Source organism: Thalassophryne amazonica, chromosome 6 (assembly GCF_902500255.1).
Source record: "Thalassophryne amazonica chromosome 6, fThaAma1.1, whole genome shotgun sequence".
Classification (NCBI taxonomy): domain Eukaryota; kingdom Metazoa; phylum Chordata; class Actinopteri; order Batrachoidiformes; family Batrachoididae; genus Thalassophryne; species Thalassophryne amazonica.
The window spans coordinates 71,171,940-71,188,543 of NC_047108.1; the positions used below are offsets into that span (position 1 = coordinate 71,171,940).

The 16,604-nt window shown below is 40.5% G+C and overlaps 1 protein-coding gene across 1 annotated transcript in view; it reads left to right on the top strand.

Annotated features, from left to right (window-relative positions):
* Positions 1-1,260: 1,260 nt before the first annotated feature.
* copz1 (COPI coat complex subunit zeta 1) overlaps positions 1,261-16,604 on the top strand; it is a 19,889-nt gene continuing 4,545 nt past the window's right edge. The window contains exons 1-8 of the mRNA XM_034172459.1: positions 1,261-1,376; positions 2,464-2,532; positions 2,726-2,807; positions 2,893-2,984; positions 7,978-8,033; positions 8,133-8,210; positions 8,336-8,387; positions 8,476-8,514. Coding sequence (XP_034028350.1) covers positions 1,269-1,376; positions 2,464-2,532; positions 2,726-2,807; positions 2,893-2,984; positions 7,978-8,033; positions 8,133-8,210; positions 8,336-8,387; positions 8,476-8,514 — 576 coding nt within the window. The 5' untranslated portion in view covers positions 1,261-1,268. The remainder of the gene's footprint in view (positions 1,377-2,463; positions 2,533-2,725; positions 2,808-2,892; positions 2,985-7,977; positions 8,034-8,132; positions 8,211-8,335; positions 8,388-8,475; positions 8,515-16,604) is intronic.

Consider the following 16,604-nt stretch of genomic DNA (forward strand, 5'->3'; position numbering starts at 1 on the left):
CAAAGTCAAAGTCAAAACTGGTGGGGAAATATGTAGCAAGGTGAAGTCTGGATTGCAAGCTAGCAGGAAATTCCCCTTTGGCTGACCTGGTCTTGGTCTCGAGTGTGAGAACTCCGGTGTTCGAATCAGGTCAGGTCAGGTCAATCGGTCAGCCTTTGGCTGACCTGGTCTTGGTCTCGAGTGTGAGAACTCCGGTGTTCGAATCCCACCGCCATCCCTGCCACAAAAATAAGTCATCCGGTCACAGATAAAATAGAAATAAAAATAAAATAATAATAATCTGAGCAGTGGTAGAGCGATGGTGATGCCAAATGTTGAGTCGATTTCAGTCAACACTTAAACCAGAAATGCCATATTGAACTCTTCCTGGAGTGACAATAGAGGAGATCTTGGTTCAATTCAGTGGACAGTCGACACTGAAACTAGAAATGCAAACTGTTGAACTCCTCCAGGAGCAATAGAGGAGATCTCATGCAAATTCAGTGGACAGTCCATACTGAAACCGGAAACGCTAACCTGAGAGGTGGCACACATTTTGACAGCCTTTGAGGTTAGTCAGTGACTATCTAGTGTGTATATTACATGTAAAAATATTTGGATCTTTGAAAATAAGTAAATTTCTCTACCCTGAATAATCAAAATTGATACTTAAAAAACTCTGAATCAAATCAAATCAAATCAATTTTATTTATATAGCGCCAAATCACAACAAACAGTTGCCCCAAGGCGCTTTATATTGTAAGGCAAAAGCCATACAATAATTACAGAAAAACCCCAACGGTCAAAACGACCCCCTGTGAGCAAGCACTTGGCGACAGTGGGAAGGAAAAACTCCCTTTTAACAGGAAGAAACCTCCAGCAGAACCAGGCTCAGCGACATGAAACATATTATTAATAATAAAATTTTAAAAATAAATCTTTTGGGACCGAACATGTGACAGTCTGAAGTGAAAAGAAATGCATCTTTTAAGATTTACAGAATTCATTCATATGAATCGCCATGAAAATAAAACCTTTCAGTCGATTTTTTAAAGACTAAATGTAAAAATAATGAAACAAATTCTGTATGAAAACCACAAAAGTCTGTGTTCGTGGCAGAAAATGAAACGACGTGACGTGTCGGATTTTTAGCCATTATATAGTTATCGTGGTACTAATAAAAGCAGAGTATATAATGTGAGTCTTGGTTTTATTTTGTTAAACACTGTACTTTACGTACACAACGTAACACGTCTGCCAATCAGTGAAAGCAGAAACAATATCATCCAATGACAATCGGTCTTATTCACTGTGCGCATGACGTAGCGTTGCTAAGCCTCTTAGTGCTGCTAGCTTGTAGTTTACTAGGAAGGAAGAAGATGGATTCTCCAATATTGGTAATATTTTTTGTACAGCATATGCGCGTTTCAGGCTTTTAATTATGACAGTTTTGTTTACTTATAGGTAGACGATTCTGTGTCGACAGGTCGATAGTTTATCCATCTGATTACTTCGTTTAGCGCTGTCGGCTAGCTGGTTAGCTACCGTCAGGTACTTTGGTCTGTGCCAACAGTTTGTGGATGATGTGGAAGTATGACGTCCTCTTGTTAATTGTACATAGAAGCTGTGATTTTTACATAATGTAAGAGTCATTTGGTGACTCTTGTGGGATAGTTTTTATGCCATTCACCTATTTTTGACTTGTTCACCCCGCGGTATCATGACAGAGGAAAAATAATGTTTGGGTTCACGTGTCCTTTGAGAGGCAATAATGCAGAATTGGTCATTTTCAGGTTCCTTATTTAATATTAAGAATGGAGTGACCAGAAAAATAGGCACTACCATTCAATATCATATGGTGTTATTGGTAAATAGACTGAGTGACAAGAAAAGCACATCCACAAAGATCCTCCTTAGACCCTGTGTTCACATAAGGGTGCATAATGTTTTCCAAAAAGTACTTCCAGTTCAAGGTCAGGTGTTGGAAGACTAAAGTATAGTTGGAACCCATCAGCTTTCATTAGGCTGCAAGTGTGCATAACAACTCTGCAAACAGTTTGCTTCGCATGATTATATAGATAAGAAAACAGTCATGTTGTAGATGATTTTGGTGACTGTAGAGTTGTGTTTTTTGTATATAGGTTGTTAAAGTTAATACTTGCAGTTGATTGGCACAGTTTTTTCCCCCGGTGTGAAGTATTTTCACAAAAAAAAAGCAAATCGCTAATTCCACACATGTAAGTGGAGATGATGCACCAAAGAGTCATATAACTAAGTATTTTGCAAATGGAACTGTTGTGGAGCTAAAACATAAATTGACAGCAGAAACCCTGATGTTTATGAGCACAGTTGTTAAGGAAATATGGATGTCTCATTAATACCTGATCCACTTAATTAGTATTGATCCATTCCATCTCAGATGTAAAATGATATGATGGTACTTGCACAAATGAAAATAATACTTCATGGTCTATGCTCTTACAGGAACCATCCCTGTACACTGTCAAAGCTGTCCTCATTCTGGATAATGATGGAGACAGACTTTATGCAAAGGTATGATTTTGTCAGTTATATACCAACATAGCTTGCAGTGGAGATGTTTTGGTTAAGCCTTTCCTGTTTTAGCCATTTGGTTCTTGGTCACCTGTATGACCTTCATGTCAGTTTTATGTCATTTGTGTTGTGGGCAGTGGTTTTCAACATCAGTATTTCATAATGTTTTTCTTTTTAAATTTGTCATCTGTAGTATTATGATGATACGTATCCCACAGTCAAAGAGCAGAAAGCTTTTGAGAAGAACATTTTCAACAAAACTCACAGGACGGACAGTAAGAGGAAACATGGTTACCTAATTAAAAATGGTCAGTTTCTGATTAATGTAACTATAATGTGATTATTTTTTTGTGCATTCAGGTGAGATAGCATTACTTGAGGGTCTCACGGTTGTTTACAAGAGCAACATAGATCTCTTCTTCTATGTGATTGGAAGTTCACATGAAAATGAGGTAAGTTTTAGTTTTACTGTCCTATAAACCTGTCTGCCTAAACTTTTCAGGAATAAGGCAGCTTGACTGGAGTTTGAAAATTGTTGAACTTGTAATGGGTTGATTTTTGGACATGGGAATCCATTTTCCTGTTGTAAAGATTTTCTTTACAATATTTTTTCTTTTTATTCCTTCTTTGAAGAAGGAAGAAAAGTGTTATCAGACTCTGCAGGTAGAGCACTGTTAGCTGTTCTGAATGCAGTTAAATTGTGTCAGTATTTAGGTTAGAAATCTTACACACAATTGTATAAAACTTGCATTTATCTACTTGTAGATTATGCTACTTGGTCTGGATTATTGCTAACAAATTAAATGTGACAAAGATCAGAACAGAGCTGTGCACTGTTTTCTGAGTGCATAAAAGGTCCAGAAAGTTGCATTATGTGAGAACATGTTGGAATGTGAACTGAGGCATCAGGCTGACATGGAACAGATTTATTAACATGTCTGATAACAGCCTTAATTAAAAAAAAGTATTTTATTGGAATTTATGAGATACTTGTTTGTGGGCAAGGGAACTTTCAAACATATTTAGCAAGGTAGGTGTGTTTATATGTATGAATGCAGTCTTGTATAAAGTACCTCAGAATGAAACTTGAGTGAAACTACAAGTATCTTATCATAAAATTGCTTTGGTAAAAGTTGAAGTCTCTGTTAAAAATAATACTTGAGTAAAAGTCTTAAAGTATCTGACATTTACTGTACTTAAGTATCAAAAATAAATTTCTCATATGAAATGTACTTAAATTTAAAGTGAATTCTAAATGAGTGGAGAGTGAAACGGAAACATGAAAGAAAGACAGTGTGGTGTCTGGAGAAACCAGGAGGGGGCCCCTATAAAAGACTGGATCCGCCTCTGGCGGAGCAGATGGTGTCGGATGAGCGCTGTTCTTTTTCTGAAGATGCAGTCTTTTTCTTGGAAGACCCACACGCACTTTTCTGTTAAACACAACAGCCAGGCTCTTGTGAGACAGAATAGTCATTTATAGCTACACAGTTGTGCCAAATTTAAAACCCTTTCCAAACATCACCACCACCAACCACTACAAAGCAACCAAACGCAGTGCTCTTTGCGCTCTCAAATCCAAAACGCGGAGCCGCTTTTACGCAGCACTTCTCCGTGAACATTTGTCAGTACTTTTCTCCTTACGTGTGTGTTAACTCCAATTGAGCGCTGCACTCCAGTGCATGTGTGTGTGCGTCAGCATATGTGCGCGTTTCATGTCTAAATTTTTGCTGCAGGGGTGAAGAGAAGAGAACTGTATCTGCTGCACTCTGACTTACTTTCACCTCTGCAAACAGGCATTGCCCAATCAAATTTCTTCTACTTTTATATTGTAGTAACTTGTAACAAAAATGTTTAAGAGAAATGTATCGGAGTAAATGTATACATTTTACTGAGGAAATGTAGTGGAGTAAAAGTGAAAGTCGCCAGAAATGTAAAGTACAGATATGTCATAATTTTACCTATGTACGGTAACAAAGTATTTCTACTACGTTACATTACAACTGTGTGTGTGTGTGTGTGTGTGTCAAAGGGGAGTCAAGGCTTGGTTCATATATGTGTTCATATGTCACGGTACGACTTTGGTTTTTACACATGGGGAGGTGATGGTCCAGTGATTAAGCATTGGGCTTGAGACGAGAGGATCCTCTGTTCAAATCCCAGCCTGACTGGAAAATTACTAAGGGCTCTTGGGCAAGGTCCTGAATCCCCTAGTTGCTCCCAGTGTGTAGTGAGTACAGTGTATGGCAGCAGAGATCTACCATCAGACATGTTGGTACTGTGAGACAAAATGTATATGTAAACTTTCTTTTTTCATTCAATGCTTATGAATTGGATTTCATCTCTTATCATTCATGTTGGGATGAATTTACTCTGCAGTGAGTTAAGTGTTTTGCTTTTTGTTTGTATGTTGCATGACCTGGAGCCAGACTCCCTTCCATATTTTGTCCGTTTTAAGTTTGGTCTGTTTTTGCGCAAAGTACATTATCTCATAAAACCTCGCTCTGTACAAATTTGAAATCATTGTATGCAATGTGGCTATTCTGTGGCCATCTCATCTGTGAAATTTTACACTATATAAAACATCAACCTATAAGTTGATGGCATTTTCTGTGTAAACTCAAAATGCAGTCTGATCTCATCCGGGGGCAGTGATTTACCACAAATACGAGTTTGTCTGCTTTCACGTTTAGGTTCATATTTCAGAAGGAAAAGGTAAATTAACCAATTCCATTTATGCTTCCAAAATTTCTTATTGGAATAATCCAGTTGCTTGCTTCAAGTGCCTGGTTCATTGTTTCCTCTTTTTGCCTCAGACACACAGACAACAGACTGAGGGGTTGGCCACGCCTCCTGCACACAGCATGAGACTAGAGTGACACAGTCTGTGGACATGAGATGAAGTGTTGGTTTATGAAAAGAAATACACACATGTATGTATAATCACACTGTGCAGAGGCAGAGTTGGGCCTTGTGAGACAAACTGCATACAGTTCTGTAAACTGAACTGTTGTCTATGTACCCTACAGTTCAATACAGATGTATCTATTGTGACACCCTATATATATATATTATGTGTGTGCATGTGCTTTTGATTTGAATTATTTTATTTTTTTTATTTGTTTATATGCAGAGCAGGTGCCACTGTTGCATTTTCAGCCTGGCCTCACCTTCTTCATATTCTACTTCTTACGTCTAATGACCAAACGGAGAGGCAGAACTAGGAAGTTGAGAGCATTTCAAGATGTTGCTGTGAAAAAGACCAATGAACTTAAGACTGTCTGTGATCTTGGACAAGATACTTCTACATTTTCAGTGGGTACCCGCCTTAGCTGGGGAAGTAATCTGCAATGGACTGGTGCCCCATCTTGAAGGAGTTGTAGACCTTTATCAGCTTCACGCTACGATATCCAGGATCATCACTGACCCAGTGGACCTACGGACCTGTATAGGATGTACTCTGTCTTCAAATTTTATGCCTTGTCCAACATCCTGAGAATTCAATGGATTCCCAGTAAGGTGTTGGACATCACAGTCGGCCTGTACACAAGTCCTGTGAGTTCTTTGCAAAGTGAAGTTGTAGAGTCCAGCAACTTGGGTGCCTTTGTTGAGGAGGAACAGTTCACTGACTTTGATTTTGTGGGTAATGCTTTGATCTTTTTGGAATCAGTGGATGCCCGAGTCATTGCAGTAGAGATGCTGAGTGAGGACTTAAGTGACTGCGTTTGAGATTGTTCTGGATCAAGACAAAGATCTAAGGTTTTAGTGACTTCTTTGACAATATCATCAGAAGTATATCTGTCTGTTGTGACAGTGTTGAACTTTAAACTTGAGAGATTCACTTAGCTCGGCAGTGACACTCCTGTTTCTGGGACCTCTGCCCTAGAGGTTGAGGGATGCAGTGACTGTGTCAAATGAGCAGTTATATAGGAAGATGAGGCACACTCCCTGCATCATGAGGAGATGTCAACTGTGTCAATTCTGTCGTGTCTAGTTTTCTTGTGTGCTATACAGCATGCAGTTGTCTGTGTTAAGTACCCCAGTAAAAGGAAATGGTCAAGCGGACTCATGCATCATCTGGCTGCAGCGTTTAAATGACTACTTCTCTGGGGAGAAGGACCGGTTGTCTGCCTGTGTTTGCCAACCAGGACCACAGCTGGTTGATGAAGAGATGCATGGCACCAGTGCATGCTCCCACACATGACCTGACCATCTTATTATTAAAAGTTTTCAGTTAGTTACACTGCTTAAGGTTCTGTTATTGCACACTCCCCACAAACATCTGGTTAATTTTAAATCAATGACTGTATTTTCCGGAGTATAAATCACACCGGATTATAAATTGCACCTGTCAAAAAATGCCTCTTGAAGAGGAAAAACACATGCTGCACCCGAGTATAACTCATAGGATCTTCCTAACTAGTCAACAAACTGTGACCTACACTTCCGACAATATGTTCAGTTGATTTTGGGGAAACTGAAAGTTTACAAACACATCAGGTTGGACAGAGTCCAGTGTATTCTGACAACTAAAGGTAGCGGCATGTAGAAATTGTAGCTGTAATCTACATGTGTGCCAGGAAGAACGATTCAGATCTGTGCTACTCAGAACTGGATATGTGACAATTCATTCCAACATGCTTGGATGTATCCTTTTTCCCCAATCAAATATGAGGCAGAAATATGTGTATACTGATTATAAAAGATTGATACAGGTGTCTAATATTTATCAGTCCACAAAAAGAGTCAGCTGTCAGAACGGCAGAGAAAATCAGGAGCACATTTAACACAGTTGCAGTAACCAGTTGTAAGTAACACGTTTTCTTCTCCAGCTGATAAGGACTTATGCTGCACACCTACCTTCACCCATTACTCACAGAACATTTTGTGTCATTTTGTCCCCTTTTCTGAAAAGAAAAAAAAATACCTGCATTAACAAGGAACTGGCAAGTGTTCACTCAAAATACCTGTTGATACCCAGCTGCTGTATTTGATTTGGTGTCACAGTATGATGGGGGAACAGTTTTTATACGTACATGCAACTACATCTAGCTTTTGTGGTTGTTTGTTCTTGCTCAAGACAGCAGCCATTATGTCTGGAATGAAAATCACTCCACACTCAGTCAATATATAGATGTTTTGTTTCAGGTTGGAACAAAAAAACATTGTGGCTGCAGTTATGAGTTCTTGTTGTCTGCACACTCATGTCTTTCAGTCCTGTAGTGTAAAAAATGGTACTTCAGACTCTTCCTCTTGTCTCAGCAAAGGCTTAGTGTAGGAAAAAAGAATATCTTCAAGTTCTTTGATAATAATGTGCATATTTTATTTTTTTTTAACACATGTACAGTTGACAGTATTTTTTTTTTCTTTTTTTTTTCAGAAAACTGAAAACCAGGATAAAGTGCATGAACTGATTTGTGTGTTGTTTTTTCCTTGTGTTCTCCACAGCTCATGCTAATGGCTGTTCTAAATTGCCTTTTTGATTCTCTCAGTCAAATGTTGAGGTACGTTCTACTGTCTTGGCATCCATCATTTAAACAAGAACACAGTCTTTCTATTCTGAAGAGTGGATGAGCCATCCATTTTTTTTCCCTGCTCTGCAGAAAAAATGTGGAGAGGAGGGCTTTGCTGGAGAATATGGAGGGTCTCTTTCTTGCGGTGGATGAAATTGTTGATGGGGGGTATGTGAGACATTTACAGCCATCTCTTGTTTGGCTGCAGTATATTATTGCAGTAGTTTTGTTTACATCCCCCACCCAACCCAGCTTTGAGATGAGAATTCGCTTTTCTTTGCTGCCTCCTACAGGGTGATCCTAGAAAGTGACCCGCAGCAAGTTGTGCACCGGGTGGCTCTGAGAGTAAGCTCTTCCCCTCTCATTACATGCATACAATGTACAACTGTACAAAAAGTGAGATGTTGGTGTCTTAACATGTTTGTTCCTGTAGGGGGATGACGTGCCTTTGACAGAGCAGACTGTATCTCAGGTGAGAAACAAATATTGCTGCCTTGCTTTTCTGTCACCTATAAAGTTTAAAAGCTCCATTAGTTTATTGAACGTTAAAACTAATTAGTTTCAGAACTTGGAAATACAAGGGCATTGTTACAGCATCATTCTCCAATGTTTCTACTTTGCCTCTAGGTTGTCATTTATTGAACTATCTTCTATGCATGACAGTGTACATGATTACTAATTACTCTGTGGGAAGGTGGTGGGTAGCCAATGGTGGTTGCTGTCTTTGAGTTCTTACATGAGTCTGCTTGTGTGTGAGTACCTCTCTTGATTAATGTTGTCATTTAAGAGGTCTGAGACTGGCTCCCGCCATCCCTCCTCTGGCCATGATTAATGGCCATCCCCAATCCTTGTGCTTTATGGTGATGATTCAGCTTTCATTCAGTGAATGAAGATGATTAATTACATCATTCATATTTCTTCTCATGCACATCACTCTTTATCCTCTTTTGGTCAGTTTGTAGGAAACATTTAGCTTTCAACTCTTTTCTCCATTTAACTAAAAAATAAGTCCCTTCGGCTGCTCCCTTGTTTTGCACTTAGGGTCCCCACAGCAAATCTGAGTTGGAGCTGCATGTTGAATTGGCACAAGTTTTACACCAGATGCCCTTCTTCATGCGGCTCCACATTACATGGAGAAATGTGGCAGGGGTGGGGTTTGAACCCAGAACCTTCCGGTCTGTTACATTTTAAAACCCATGTTCCTAAACTGCTAATTTATTCAATAAAACTCCAGTTGTGTTGTTTTAAAGCACTACTCTCGAGAGCCTTAAAACCATGGGGAGATCGAATTTAGTTGATCAATAAAGCAGCCATCATCAATTATTCGCTTTATGTTTGTTCCACGTCTTTGTTCGACCAGTGATCCTCGTGTAATCCTAATCCTCGTGTAATCCTAATCCTCGTGTCCTAATATAGCTGGTAAAAATAGCAGTCTGGGGCTTTTCCGCAAGCCCGTGGGGGGGAAAAGAAAGTGTAACGTGACTTATCTCAATAGTGGATTTTATGTATTGTCCATGGTCCATATATTCATATCTTAGTCTATCACCTTGCTAGGAAATTTAAAAATTGATTCTCATGTCACATATTGGTGACCCCTTTTCATGAGGTTACCCATTTGTGTAATGAGGGAGGGTGTGGCCTAAAGGGATTAACACTGTATAGTTTGCGTAATTTGGAAGGATCTTGAAGTAAGCAACAATCACGATGTTATGGTATTTGTGCTGGAGACCCTCCTGTCCTGTGCACCAACAGCATTTGCTGTATATTCGTTTTGTGAATTGTTCTGTAATTTATGTCTGTAGCATGGCCCAAGCAGATGCTCAACCCTTTGAGTCTGGTCTGCTTGAGGTTTCTCCCTCAGAGGGAGTTTTATCTTACCACTGCTGCTGTGGGGGTTAGTAAGGTCAGACCTTACTTGTGTGAAGCGCCTTGAGACAACTCTGTTGTGATTTGGTGCTATATAAATTAAAAATAAATTGAAATTGAATTGAGTTATCAGTGCAAGTCACTAGATCAGAAATAAACTTGCCAAATTCAGTTAACAATTTGGAGTATGGACTGGAAGGCCTATGAACAGTAACAAAGTAACATGCCTGAATTTTGCCATTCTGATCGTGATCGCTTGTCTCTGCCTGAGCGGGGCAGAGAACCAGATGTTCAGAAGAACTAAATTTAGGACCCTCAAGTTTAACTAAACCCAGATTATTGAATTAAAGCACTGCTTCTGCTGTGCTTCTTGTCATTAGCAAAACGGCTAAATATGTATGCAGGTGGGTAGGTATGGCACATGTCATACCTTAGGTTTATGGTTACAGAGGTCTACAAGGGCTAAAGGTGATTACAGTGGAATTTTTATTTATTGTATTTTTGCATTGCACAGTCATCTGGTGGGGCATCCCACCAGATGATTTCTTAGGGCATATGGCACCAAACATGAAATGGAAACATCAATATTTTCATAATTCTTTATTGAGAATAGTCAGCTCACTTGACATTTTATTTACTAGTAATACACACTTAACGTTAGCTTCCAATTGCCTTGATTCAAAGCTTTGAAGGGCGCTTTGAAGGGCGCTTTGAAGACTCGAATGTGACACCCTCTGATGTTGAGAAAGTACACAGAAAAGATATAAGAAAAAAAGTAGCTGGAAGACAGGTGCACATTCATTTTTCAGGGCATTACAGTCACAGAGGGGCAACAGTGGCCTTGAGAGTGCAGTCACGGGGACAAGCACAGATGCTGCTGCTCACACACAGGACAAAAACAATTTAACTTTTTTAACGTTAAATACAATAAGCCAATTCAGCATCTCGGCACACGCGGTGCATGCTGGGCTGGGTCAAAGTTCACCACTCCCCATAACACATTCCAAGTGCTGACAGCAATGTCAATATTAAAGATTTCAAGCACTGGAAGGTCTTCGTTTTGAAAGAATTGTTCAAGAAATGGGGCTATGAAAAAGTTGGGATGCGGAAGGAAGAACTTGTGGCCCTGTCTTATGCACTCGCACTACAAAATGCCCTCGTAGTATCAACTAAAGAAGATGAACAAAGAAAGAATATGTCTTTACTGACTGTTTACTTAACAGACAATTCCTGGTTTGTTAAAACTGTCAGATGTTTTGGAAAACAAGACATCGGCAACAAGTAAATGTTCCCCCTGAATGTAGATATTAACGAGTATCTCATACAGAAATAGGAGCAAAACCTGACTGGCCATGAAACACAGACTGAGACCTGTCCATTTTTATATACACACAGAGTCTATAGTCTGTGTACCCATGTTATATACAGTGTATAATTGTATAACAATGGTAAGTAGTCAGCTGTGTTCACAGTATGACACCTTACGAATGCTCAGATCTGTGCAGTGGTATACCGTAATACAGGCGTGATCAAATCTTTGGGTTTATTTGGATATATAACAGATTAAAGTAAAAATAATAATTATGACTTACTAATTTAGTCCACTCAGCACAAAATCTTATGATTCTGTTTGAAAAGTTGCAGCGCAAATGCGATGTGCGGGTTCCACAACTATACTGGACAAACGTGGTTTTTCCACTTTTGCAGCCAATGCGGATCATCCACAGAACAATGTCGACCTGGCATGCTGCTCTAACAGTGCTTATAGCTGCTAATTTTAACATGAAGGGCAAAAGATCACATACTCCAGTAATGTGGCTTCTGTGCTTTTGTTTATGGTCACGGTGCATGCGCATTGATAATGTTGATTTGGCTTAAAGTTTAGGCTTTAGATGGCATACGCGGCAAATTTGCCAGCGGCTCCCGTTGGGGAACACTCTCATTATTCAACTTTTGTTTGTTGCATCATCAGTTGTACAGCTTCACGATGGAGTGGCACAGAGAAGGAGTTTCATACAAGAAAGCTAATTATGCTGCATCCGGAAAGTATTCACGCTTCACTTTTTCCACATTTTATGTTACAGTCTAATTCCCAAATGGAAGCCATTTTTTCTTAAAGTTTACACACAATACCCCATAATGACAATGTGTAAAAGGTTTTTTGCAAAATTATTAAAAATAAAAAACTACAGAATCATATGTTCACAAATATTCACAGCCTTTGCCATTGTGGATCTGGTTACACTCACACCTGTCTGCACATAAGGTTCTACAGTTGACAGTGCATGTCAGAGCACAGACTAAGTATGAAGTCAAAGGAATTGTCTGTAGACCTCCGAGACCGGATTGTCTCGAGGCTCAAATCTGGGGAAGGGTACAGAAACATTTCTACTGTTTTGAAGGTTCCGATGAGCACAGTGGCCTCCATCATCCATAAATGGAAGAATTTCAGATCCACCAGGACTCCTCCAAAAGCTGACTGCCCGTCTAAACTGAGTAATCGGGAGAGAACGGCCTTAGTCAGTGAGGTGATCAAGAACCTAAAGTTCACTCTGTTAGAGCTCCAGCATTCCTCTGTGGAGAGAGGAGAACTTTCCAGAAGGTCAACTATCTCTGTAGCAATCCAGCAATCAGGCCTGTATGGTAGAGTGACCAGCTGGAAGCCACTCCTTAGTAAAAGGCACATGGCAGCCCACCTGGAGTTTGCCAAAAGGCACCTGAAGCACCCTCAGCCCATGAGAAACAAAATTCTCTGGTTTGATGAGACAAAGATTGAACTCTGCCTTGAATGCCAGGTGTCATGTTTGGAGGAAACCAGACACCATCCCTACAGTGAAGCGTGGTGGTAGTAGCATCATGCTGTGGGGATGTTTTTCAGTGGCAGGAACTGGGAGACTAGTCAGGATTGAGCGGAAGATGAATGCAGCAATGTACAGAGACATCCTGGATGAAAACCTGCTCCAGAGCGCTCTTGACCTCAGGCTGGGGCGGCGATTCATCTTTCAGCAGGACAATGACCCTAAGCACACAGCCAAGATATCAGAGGAGTCCACTGTGGCCCAGCCAGAGCCCATACCTGAATTTGATTAAACATCTCTGGAGAGATCTGAAAATGGCTGAGCACCGCTGCTCCCCATCCACCTTTGAGCTTGGTAGGTGCTGCAAAGAGGAATGGGCAAAACTGCCCAAAGATAGGTGCACCAAGCTTGCGGCATCATATTCAAGAAGACTTGAGTCTGTAATTTCTGCCAAAGGTGCATCAATAAAGTATTGAGTAGAGCGTGAATACTTGTGTATGTACATGTGATTTCTTAGTGCTATTCATGCTGTCATTATGGGGTGTTGTGAGTAGAGTTTTGAGGGTCGGGGGGGGGGGGGGGGGGGGTTTACTCCATTGTGGAATAAGGCTATAACATAATAAAATGTAGAAAAAGTGAAGTGTTGTGAATACTTTCTGGATGCACTGTATATAAAGCCCCAACTCAAATAAATAAAGTGATGTGATGTGGATGCACTTTGAGTGGGGCTGCATAGTTATTGGGTGGAAGTTGTGCACAAAATTTGTCTTTTAGTCTTTTTTTTTTTGAGTGCATTGTGATAGTGTAGAGGGAAAAACTGCAGAAAAATTGTTGTTCTCCAAATATTTACAGACATGACCGCTCTAAAAGTGCAATTACTTCTGTCAGTATAACTTGACATTTTGGTGTTGGCCATTTCGGTAAATATTGTTCACGAGTGAGGGACGGATGGAGCGTGAGATCGATAGACGGATCGGTGCAGCATCTGCAGTGATGCGGTCGCTGTATCGGACCGTCGTGGTGAAGAGAGAGCTGAGTAGGGGGGCAAAGCTCTCGATTTACCGATCGATCTACGTTCCGATCCTCACCTATGGTGAAAAGAAAGAACGAGATTGCGAGTACAAGCGGCCGAGATGAGTTTCCTCCACAGGGTGGCTGGGCACTCCCTTAGAGATAGGGTGAGGAGCTCGGTCACTCGGGAGGAGCTTGGAGTCAAGCTGCTGCTCCTCCACGTCGAAAGGAGTCAGTTGAGGTGGCTCGGGCATCTTTTCCGGATGCCCCCTGGACGCCTCGCTGGAGAGGTGTTCCAGGCATGTCCCATTGGGAGGAGGCCTGGGGAAGACCCAGGACATGCTGGGTCTTCCCCGGGGCTTGGGAACGCCTTGGGGTTCCCCCGGAGGAGCTGGGGGGAGGTGTGTGTATATGTATATGTGTATAAATAAATCAATCAATCAATTTTTTTATATAGCGCCAAATCACAACAAACAGTTGCCCCAAGGCGCTTTATATTGTAAGGCAAGGCCATACAATAATTATGTAAAACCCCAACGGTCAAAACGACCCCCTGTGAGCAAGCACTTGGCTACAGTGGGAAGGAAAAACTCCCTTTTAACAGGAAGAAACCTCCAGCAGAACCAGGCTCAGGGAGGGGCAGTCTTCTGCTGGGACTGGTTGGGGCTGAGGGAGAGAACCAGGAAAAAGACATGCTGTGGAGGGGAGCAGAGATCGATCACTAATGATTAAATGCAGAGTGGTGCATACAGAGCAAAAAGAGAAAGAAACAGTGCATCATGGGAACCCCCCAGCAGTCTACGTCTATAGCAGCATAACTAAGGGATGGTTCAGGGTCACCTGATCCAGCCCTAACTATAAGCTTTAGCAAAAAGGAAAGTTTTAAGCCTAATCTTAAAAGTAGAGAGGGTGTCTGTCTCCCTGATCTGAATTGGGAGCTGGTTCCACAGGAGAGGAGCCTGAAAGCTGAAGGCTCTGCCTCCCATTCTACTCTTACCCTCTATTGGGGTGATATGGTACTACGAGGTCCCTAAGATAAGATGGGACCTGATTATTCAAAACCTTATAAGTAAGAAGAAGAATTTTAAATTCTATTCTAGAATTAGCAGGAAGCCAATGAAGAGAGGCCAATATGGGTGAGATATGCTCTCTCCTTCTAGTCCCCGTCAGTACTCTAGCTGCAGCATTTTGAATTAACTGAAGGCTTTTTAGGGAACTTTTAGGACAACCTGATAATAATGAATTACAATAGTCCAGCCTAGAGGAAATAAATGCATGAATTTCAGCATCACTCTGAGACAAGACGTTTCTGATTTTAGAGATATTGCGTAAATGCAAAAAAGCAGTCCTACATATTTGTTTAATATGCGCTTTGAATGACATATCCTGATCAAAAATGACTCCAAGATTTCTCACAGTATTACTAGAGGTCAGGGTAATGCCATCCAGAGTAAGGATCTGGTTAGACACCATGTTTCTAAGATTTGTGGGGCCAAGTACAATAACTTCAGTTTTATCTGAGTTTAAAAGCAGGAAATTAGAGGTCATCCATGTCTTTATGTCTGTAAGACAATCCTGCAGTTTAGCTAATTGGTGTGTGTCCTCTGGCTTCATGGATAGATAAAGCTGGGTATCATCTGCGTAACAATGAAAATTTAAGCAATACCGTCTAATAATACTGCCTAAGGGAAGCATGTATAAAGTGAATAAAATTGGTCCTAGCACAGAACCTTGTGGAACTCCATAATTAACTTTAGTCTGTGAAGAAGATTCCCCATTTACATGAACAAATTGTAATCTATTAGACAAATATGATTCAAACCACCGCAGCGCAGTGCCTTTAATACCTATGGCATGCTCTAATCTCTGTAATAAAATTTTATGGTCAACAGTATCAAAAGCAGCACTGAGGTCTAACAGAACAAGCACAGAGATGAGTCCACTGTCTGAGGCCATAAGAAGATCATTTGTAACCTTCACTAATGCTGTTTCTGTACTATGATGAATTCTAAAACCTGACTGAAACTCTTCAAATAGACCATTCCTCTGCAGATGATCAGTTAGCTGTTTTACAACTACCCTTTCAAGAATTTTTGAGAGAAAAGGAAGGTTGGAGATTGGCCTATAATTAGCTAAGATAGCTGGGTCAAGTGATGGCTTTTTAAGTAATGGTTTAATTACTGCCACCTTAAAAGCCTGTGGTACATAGCCAACTAACAAAGATAGATTGATCATATTTAAGATCGAAGCATTAAATAATGGTAGGGCTTCCTTGAGCAGCCTGGTAGGAATGGGGTCTAATAAACATGTTGATGGTTTGGATGAAGTAACTGAAAATAACTCAGACAGAACAATCGGAGAGAAAGAGTCTAACCAAATACCGGCATCACTGAAAGCAGCCAAAGATAACGATATGTCTTTGGGATGCTTATGAGTAATTTTTTCTCTAATAGTTAAAATTTTGTTAGCAAACAAAGTCATGAAGTCATTACTAGTTAAAGTTAATGGAATACTCAGCTCAATAGAGCTCTGACTCTTTGTCAGCCTGGCTACAGTGCTGAAAAGAAACCTGGGGTTGTTCTTATTTTCTTCAATTAGTGATGAGTAGAAAGATGTCCTAGCTTTACGGAGGGCTTTTTTTTTATAGAGCAACAGACTCTTTTCCCAGGCTAAGTGAAGATCTTCTAAATTAGTGAGACGCCATTTCCTCTCCAACTTACGGGTTATCTGCTTTAAGCTACGAGTTTGTGAGTTATACCACGGAGTCAGACACTTCTGATTTAAAGCTCTCTTTTCAGAGGAGCTACAGCATCCAAAGTTGTCTTCAATGAGGATGTAAAACTATTGACGAGATACTCTATCTCACTTACAGAGTTTAGGTAGCTAC